Consider the following 9,324-nt stretch of genomic DNA (forward strand, 5'->3'; position numbering starts at 1 on the left):
TGGAAATAATGTGTTTAAGGGTGGGATAGAGGCTGATAAATGATGACTTGGGTGAGCCTGCATTTTTGGCCTCATGATTAAGTTATGCAGCATAAACCTGGACAAGAATGACATGCATCTAATTTGTCTGAGGTGGAATTTTTTGCTTATCCTTAAAATAAGCAGCTGTAATCACTGCTAAAGGATTGTGTTCACAGTAATAATGACAATGTGGTTCCTTTCTTCAAGTTCAAGTTCAAGTTCCTTTATTTGTACCTGAAAGTAGATTTTGTATAGAGTCCTCATACACATATGGAAAACAAAGGGGCGCATATCACACATCATTCAACTTTAGACAGTAAAAATTAGGAAATGGCAACAATGAAAAAAGTAAAAAGTAAAAACAAGTAAAAAAAAAGTAAAAAAAAATTCTTGAGAAATTAAACCTCATTTTATATATGAAAACTTTCATACACCGTAAAACATACTCTATAACCTTTGTATCTCAGATATCTCGTACAGCTCAGAAGTCATAAGTGATCATTGTGGGCTACTTTAGATTAATATATGCTGGCTGTATATAAAGAGCCCAAAGTATAGGCGCTTTAACCATTGTCATCTTTCTAAAAAAAAATGGTATGTTTCCATAGGAGTCACAGCATACAAATCGTTGTGAAATTGCCACCCCGTAAAATGATGACGTTTTCTCATGAGTTGAATATTGACTTCTTTGATGGGTCAAAACAAAAAGGAAAGAACCATCAAAAGATGAAAATTAAAGAGGTTAATTAAAAATTAAACAGACAAGAAGGATATAAATCAAGTATGATACAAATAACTGATGCCATTCATCTGAACATTCGTGAGAATGTGAAATGCTCTTTACAGTAACCTCTAAAGAAGAATGAGGAGACAGTTTGCAAACTTCAAGGGAAGAAGGAGGCGGGAACCGCCGAACATTCTAAAGACTTTAATACCAAAATAAAACAAATACAGAAACGAAAGTATAAGCTAGCAGTCGTTCGCCCACATAAAACAGAAACAACACATCAAATAAAATCCAGGCCCGGCCTCTCTCGATCTTCATGATCGTCGCTCCTCCGTGAGAGATACGAGACCGGTGCGTCTCACAGGTGTCGTTCATCATTAATCACGCCACCGGCCTCGCGCCGTTCTCTCAAGTCCCTCGACCTCGTCCTGATCAAAGATGGCTGTAAAAATAAATCTGCATGGTTTATCCTTTTGATCTTTCATTCAAAAAATGCACAAAAATATAACATTTCATTGAAGTTCAAGGCTTGACAGTGGGGGGAAAATAACATTATGAAATGCCACAATTATTGGCACCCCTAGAATTTGTTATGAGTGAAATATCTCTGAAGTATATTCCCATTAATATTTACATTTTTTAGCACACCAGTTTGTGACTATAGGAACATGAAATTGTCCAGCTATGACTTGTTTCACAGGAGTATAAATATGAGGAAACACAAAGGCCAAATTCCCTTAATCATCCATCACAATGAGGAAAACCAAAGAATATAGTTCTGATGCGCAACAAAAGATATGGTGAGATTCACAAAATAGAAAGTGGATGTAAGAAAATAGCTAAAGAATTGAAAATTCTCATTTCCACCATCAGGGCAATAAGTTATAAGTTATAATCAACTAAAGATATACGAATCTGCCAGGAAGAGGACGCGTGTCTATATAGTCTTAATGCACAGTGAGGAGGAGAGTTTGAGTGGCCAAAGACTCTTCAAGGATCACAGATGGAGAATGGTAGAGATTAGTTGAGTCTTGGGTTCAGAAAGCCTAAAAAAATTATTAAAACAAAACCTACATCCCCACATGTTGTTTGGGAGGGTTTCAAGAAAAATCCTCCTCGCTCCTCCAAAAATAAACTCCAGCATATTCAGCTGTCAAACACTTCTGGAACTTCAGAAGGGACGGGGTTATATGGTCAGATGAAAACCCACCAGATATATATTTTACTGACATATTAAGCGTTCTCAGTAGCTCAGCTTCTACAGAATTGTAATTGTTAAGCGGAGAGCTCAGGTACGCATACAGTGAAAGACGAGTCACGATAAAAGAGCTCAAAGACAAGAGTTCAAAAACAAGTTAAAATTCCATGGTTGCGATTGTGTTTTTATGTCACATTTGCTTTTGTTAACACTGTCGGGTAGGTTTAGGGTTTAGTATAGGTGTACGTTATTTTAAAATGGAGCATTACGTTTTTAGCGCCACTCACCGTACATTTCAATACAGAACTGCAGAGATACGTACAAACTCCACTGTAATAAAATGGTCCTGGACAACTTGTTCAGATACATGGATTCATGGATTCTAGCAATTAGCAACATATTAAAAAAATCTAATCCTGACGGCCTCTGCTAGAAATATTATAATGGACTGTGGTTGGCTCTTCCATCAGGACAACAGTCCAAAACAAACATCAAAATCAACACAAAAATGTGTCAATGAGCACAAAATGAAGCTTCTGACGTGACCACCCCAGTCCCCTGACCTGAACCCTGACCCCTGACCAGAAGTGTTTACCTGTTGATATAATCCAAATAAACTTAAACTAGTGCTATTGACAACCATTTATTTAGGTTATTTTGCCAAGTCGACAGCTAATAAACATTTTTACTCATTTTAAAGGTTGGAAAGGAAAATAACAATCATGAACTGTGCTTTTCACCTCCATCACGAGAGGGTTCGAGAACATGACCTGAGAGGTGTGAGGAGTGATGCTGGGAGGTACGAATGTGATAATTCAAGTACTGGCAGCTATGTACAGGAAAGTATGATGAATAAACATTACGCAATGTGATGACATGCGTTTAATTGGAATGTAGACGAGTGAATTAAAAATGAGCTGCGAATAGTATATAAGGTGAGAACGAAACCATTCATCATTTTTCTGAATACCGACAGGTGAATCAAATCGAAGAGGTACAGTAAAGCCTTAACTACCGTATTCTGATAGATTTAATTTCTCATATCATATTCAATTTACTTATAATAAGGTAAAATTCTGTAAGCAGCATTGATTTCCATTGTAATGATTTCTTGTTTGATTTAGATGATTGTCTTGCTGGTAGCTTTCCTTGCTGCTCTTCTGTGTCCCTGCGTCCACGGCCGAGTGGGTGAGTAACTCAAGTTCAACTTCATTTACTCAATGCATATCTAAACTCCTATTAAAATAGGCACTTAAGGCACTTGAAACTTTTTTTATGGAAGTTCTGCTGTTTCATTGGTTATATTTATTAATGCTTTCATTTAAACCTAAACAGAATGGTGCTATCACGAGCCAACATGCAGTAAGTGTGATTTATTATATTCTAAAATATTCCACTGCATAAAAGTGAATATAAATGTTAATATGAATCTTATTATAAAATGTTATATATTTAAAACTTGTTCTGAAGTAGATCTTTTTTGACCCTTAATTTGTAATAGATTTTACAACCTGGCCCCAAATTGCTGCACAATCCTGCAATGGATCCATGCAATCTCCCATTAATATCGTGACTGCAAGTGTTCAGGGAAATCCTAACCTGACCTCATTTAACTTCACTGGTTTTGATGACAACTCCACCTTCATGTCAATCACGAATACAGGCGAATCTGGTAAGGAGCGCTGCACACTGGCAACCTTGATTTTTTTATTTTTTTTATTATCATTATAGGATTTGTTTGTCTTTACAAAATATAGTTGCTACATTTATTTAGCAGATTTATTCAAAGTGGCTTCTGAATGAGGAATATAGGTTACCAACAAAAGCGATCAATCCTTAAGAGACAGTAACATGAGTAGTTTCAGATTAAAAAGCTCCAGAAAAGTATACAAAACCAAGATCTGGGTAATAAACTGTTAGACAACAGAAGATACAATTTATTTGATTCCTCTTTTTATTCATACCATGAGACTCAATGACTACATAGAGGCACCTTAAAGGGGTCCTTTTATGCCCTTTTATGAAGTCTTGATTTTGTTTTTGGGGTGTACTAGAATATGCTTCCATGCTTGATTGATTTACAGCTCATCTCTCCCCAGTCTGGTTGAACACGCTATTTTCGATGAAGACCCTCCTTCCGCAATACGAAATGCGTTGTAATTGGTTAGCTGGCCCATTCTGTTGTGATTGGCAGCGCTTAGAGAAATGTCATCCCCCTTCCTAACCACAAGCTGTAATCAGATGTAAATATTAACAGTGGCGTCAATTTCAAACCATTTTGAGCCCGATTCAGACCCTGACAATGTTAATGAACAAGAGGATTGTGCTGAATGGATTTCAAGCATGGATTTCACAGGACGTTTCAGAGTGGTATGTTTTTTTTTCCGTTTTTTTTTCTAATAGATACAATGTTATCCACCATTTTTTCATATTTGTCGGAAAACTATGGTAATACAAACAGTAATCGATCACAAAATCATAGATAATATTCCTAAGAGGCGGTGAACAGTCTTATAAAAGCAAGAGCTTACAAAAGCTACAGTAAACACTACGTCAGTACTGTAATGTTAGTTAGCAGGCTAGCGGAGGCAAAGCTTTGCCCTTCTATTACATCATAGCTATCATTCAACTACATAAAGCTTACAATTGGAACTGTTAATAGAAAACACATCTACAAATAATAAGACATACTTGGGAATGGCTACGTCTTTCAGGAGAAGCTTTTGTGTGAATAGCCTGCATTTTACTCTCTTCTGGAAGCTTTTCTCCTTGTGCAGCGAACACAAATGTGCAGCGCACAGACAAACGTTGAGGTTATAATGTTCAGAAACAGTGTTAAAAATAAATTTTAACCTCTAAATTTTTATGTAAATTTTAGGGTTTGTGATGTCACCAAGCTTGTTGTAGTCCCAACCAGCCGTTTGCTGTAGTTTCTGTAAAATAAAATATCTCCTTTTGCATTGAACTTTGAGCGTTGCAACTTTGCAGATGTTGTTTATGCTCAAACAGCACACTAGTTTAAAGGGTCATGAAACCCTAAACCAAATTTTCTGAGATTTTAACAGACATATGCGTGTTGAACACCATTGAAGACAATGTTAACATCTGTTACATTTTAGAGATTTTTCGTCACAGGCTGAGGTGGCAGAGCACTGTAGTAATTTGATGACTCATCGGTGTCTCATAATTATGAGACTGAGTATTCTTATCCTATGAGAAGACACTGTCTCTTAATTATTCATGACACCACATGGATCTTTCCAATGACAGACATGTCAAACTGTCTTTTCTGTAAGCGTTCTGTAATCACTCCGCTCTGACTCCACTCCGGATTTTCCATTCCCGCTCACGGAAAAACTGCTCCGTGTTCACTCCATTTTTAAAAGTTATTCTAATATGTTTATTTTTTTATATCATGAACGTCTGAATTTATAATACTATGTACTATATAGTATATAAACTATAATACAAAAAATGACCGCGCTTATAGAGAGAAATGCACATTTTATATGGATTACATAAGAGAGTAGTCTGTTGCCACCGTTTCGAATAAATACCTAGTCTGTGTTTGTTTTCTACTAAAAGTGTTGAAAAAAAGCAGATCTAGCAATTGTGCTCTCTCTCTCTCCATGAAATGATTAAATAATAAAAGATTAAATAATGATCTGAGATATCATCGCAGTCTTGTAAAAGCATTAGATTGAAAACATTGAATAAAGTGTGTAAATAGAAACGCGGTTCAAAATGGCCTTTCTTTAAATGCAAATGTTCTTTGAGTATTTAATTTGTGAAGGTAAAGCATGTACTCACTATACTCATTACAAGAAGAAGAAAAAACTGCTCTTAAACTGTGTGTGTGACTGTGGAATGGGGTTAGTCAAAAGATTTTTTTTTGCTTTCACCCCTGAGCACAACGACAATGTATTGCATGTCCTGGACCTTGTATCTAATATGTCCATTGTCTTCACAGTGAAGGTCGACCTGGATGATAATAAAATGGCAGTGCAAGGAGGCGATCTTCCAGGTCTATACAACACTAAACAATTCCATCTTCACTGGGGTAACGGCAGCTCCTCGCCTGGCTCCGAACACACTGTGGATGGCAAACGATACTCAATGGAGGTATGAATACATTTTCCCTGCACATGCACTTCATTACCCCAAATGGATTATCTTTATCCGTCTGATTCTGTTTCTCAGCTGCACATTGTGAATGTCCATTCAAAATACAACGGGAATGTGGCAGCTGCTCTTGCTGCTAATGACAGCACAGGATTGGCTGTTCTTGGTTTCTTTATTGAGGTGAGCAAGACCACGTTTATTATATCCAGAGGGAAGCGCAAACCTTAAAGTATATTCATGGCTTAGTTGTGTGCTCATGTGTATGTATTTGTATTTACCCAACAGGGAACCAATGAACAAAACAAAACAAAAAGTTGGGATATCCTAACATCCTTTTTGACACAGATCTCTTCTTCAGGTAAAGAAATAGTTGGTTGTTGATAGTTTACCCAGAAATGAACATTTTGTCACTCCTCACCTTCATGTCGTTCCCCATTGAAACGCATTTTGAAGAATCTTTCAACTGTTTTTGCAACCCGTGAGGTACAAAACAACAATGGCACTCAGGCACAAATCATAGAGAAATGCCTTCTTTTGTTTTCCACAGAAAAAAAGAAAGTCATAAAGGGTTTGGAACAACAATGTTGACAGATTTTTCATTTTTGAGTAGTGAGCCAGATCAGCGTCAGACTTCACTCAATTTTGTGAAAGCGATGTTTGCCATGTGATCTTGAACTTCGAACTATCTTTGGGTTCGTACTTTGGTTAACGATATGTATTGCAAATATTATCTCAGTTTGATAGTCTTCACTGATTCAGCGTAAAGTGTTTGAGTCTTGTGTTTAGTGCAACATCAGACATTATCAGAGCCCAAATTCGTGTAGTATTTGTTCTTGATTAGCCAAAGTTACGAGCGTGGTGTGTTTGTGGTCTTGCCACTTGATCATGTTTGTTTTGTTAATTACCTAATTCTGAATTTACTACTTGTTTACTTGTTTGTGCCACTTTCTAATTCTGTCAATTGGTGTTCTTACAGCAATTTGCAAACATCTAGAGTTATATCTTCATTGTTAGTTAGGTTAAGAGTGATCGCCACTTTTTGTATTTTTGGTTTTAGTTAGGATAGTTAATGTAAAGCGTTGAATATGCTGAAGATTTGGGGGTTTTTTTTATCATCTTCTTCTTCAATTTGGTGACACTTGTTTTGTTTGTATTCTATTTTATTTATATTGTTTGGTAACTTGTTCACACTGCATTTTTTTCTGATAAATTGCACTCAGTACTGCACCTTATTCTTTTTTATCGGTTGTTTCTGTTTATTGCACATGCTGCAGCAATTATATCTCACTTAAACGTTATGCAATCATACCTCTAACATCAAGCACGTAACAATTTTTATCAGTATGAAGAGTCTTGCAATTCACACCATTAAAAACGTGAGATATTTTGTTAATTTCTCTTAACCGATATGATTTAACAAAAAATTAGCACAAAACTGAAGACGGCCAAGTAGTTTTCTTACACCCTCTTGACATTTTTGTGTATTTAGGTAATACAACCATAGACATCATGAATAAAATCACAATGGACAGTCTGCTTGAAGGGGTGAACAGGACTAAATATTACCGGTACCGAGGCTCTCTTACCACACCCAACTGCAATGAAGCTGTGATTTGGACTGTGTTCAAAGATCCCATCAAAGTCAGTCAGGACTTGGTAAGTCAAGGCAACTCTATAGTAGAGTAATTCATAAAAAAAATCATATTCGTCTATTACCGGATGGCAACATTATTCACATTCTGAGTTAAAACCTAAAAGTCACTCAGTTGAATTTATTCCTCCAAACAGATCAGCCGCTTCAGCACAACTACCTTTTTCAAAGCAAGCCCTTCAGTTCTGATGACCAACAACTTCAGAGGAGTTCAGCCCTTGAACGGCAGAGTTGTGACATCACAGGAGGTACCTTCATCAGCGGCCGCACCCACTATATCTATCGTCACAGTTCTTCTCTTGTCAAGTTTGTGTTGGCTGTAAAAAATACATTTGTGTTTTTGTGCACACCAATATGAGCTTGTTAAATTTAATTGATTTCTCTTGTACATTATATGTCAGCTTTATTGATCATGTTTGATGTTTTCTGTAAATATTTTAATTTTGTCACTTGTATCATCTTATCTTGATCGTAATTTTTGTTTCATTAGCTCTCCTGCTAATGTTTTATATGAAACTTATGGTGTCTGTAATTATATTCAACATTAGATGATTCTGTAGTATTTAAGAGGATTTTAAATGTCTAAAGCATGATAGCTATGACAGACTTGTTATTAAATCAATAAATGTTTGCTGTTTAATAACAAAATATCTCCCAGTCAAAATGTTTGTGTGTGTGTGTGTGTGGGTGGGTGGGTGTGTACTACCATTTGAAGGGATAGTTCACCCAAACATGAAAACTCTGTCATAATTTACTCAACCTCAAGTTGTTCCAAACCTGTAAGACTTTCATTCATCTTCAGTACACAAATTAAGATATTTTGATGAAATCTGAGAGATTTCTGTCCCTCCATTGACAGCCTATGAAACAACATTTTGATGCTTCAAAAAGTTAATAAAGAGATTGTAAAACTAATCCATATGAATTGAGAGGTTTAGTCCAAATTTTCTGAATTTTCACTTTACATTAACAGATTTAATTTAGGCTTTTATTTACATATACACATTTCACACAAAGCATGTTTTTTTAGAAACAAAACTTGCATTTTGTTGACATATTTTTGTTTTTCTTCTGTTGAGATTGAAAATTGACAGGCCTGTATCTATATTTTTTTATTAGAAATACAGTATATATTTGGCGGTATAATTTGGGCAATATGAGCAGAAATAAGACACTGTTAAATCTATGTAAGTTCAGTGTTTAGTTATTATCATTAACAAGCACCAGCCTCTCCATTGTACCAGGGATATTATGCCTACATCATGTAGGCAATGTATTCCTTTTAATTTGTATGCTTTATACATTTTAGAAAACTTTTTGAAGTATAGTCATATAAAGTGAAGTAATAATCTTATAACATATAGATATAAGAAGGATTATGGTGAGAGTTTTAAGATGAGCCAAAAAGGAAAGGGAGGGAGATAACTGTGAATGAGATCATTGGTTATGAACTGTATAAAACAGGGAGGTGTGAGTAAGATAATCTCTTGTCTAACAGCTAGTTGGTCAAACTAGTTCTTAAGACACGGTCTTAACATAGTGGCTACGTTTATGCAACTGGCCCCAGCTTGCTCCACGCCTGAAATATATGAATTGACATTAATT

At 35.9% G+C, this 9,324-nt stretch overlaps 1 protein-coding gene across 1 annotated transcript; it reads left to right on the forward strand.

Moving 5' to 3' along the window:
- The first annotated feature begins 2,871 nt into the window (after window positions 1–2,871).
- On the forward strand, window positions 2,872–8,629 carry LOC311085697 (carbonic anhydrase 4-like). The gene is made up of 9 exons (XM_084118283.1): window positions 2,872–2,940; window positions 3,071–3,134; window positions 3,282–3,308; window positions 3,448–3,618; window positions 5,917–6,068; window positions 6,147–6,248; window positions 6,354–6,426; window positions 7,558–7,724; window positions 7,857–8,629. Exons 2-9 carry the CDS (start codon window positions 3,071–3,073, stop codon window positions 8,040–8,042), a joined length of 942 nt encoding a protein of 313 aa, XP_083974409.1. The 5' UTR covers window positions 2,872–2,940; the 3' UTR covers window positions 8,043–8,629.
- Window positions 8,630–9,324: the final 695 nt, after the last annotated feature.

The sequence above is a fragment of the Abramis brama genome (genome assembly GCF_963993115.1).
Source record: "Abramis brama genome assembly, chromosome: 1".
NCBI lineage: Eukaryota > Metazoa > Chordata > Actinopteri > Cypriniformes > Leuciscidae > Abramis > Abramis brama.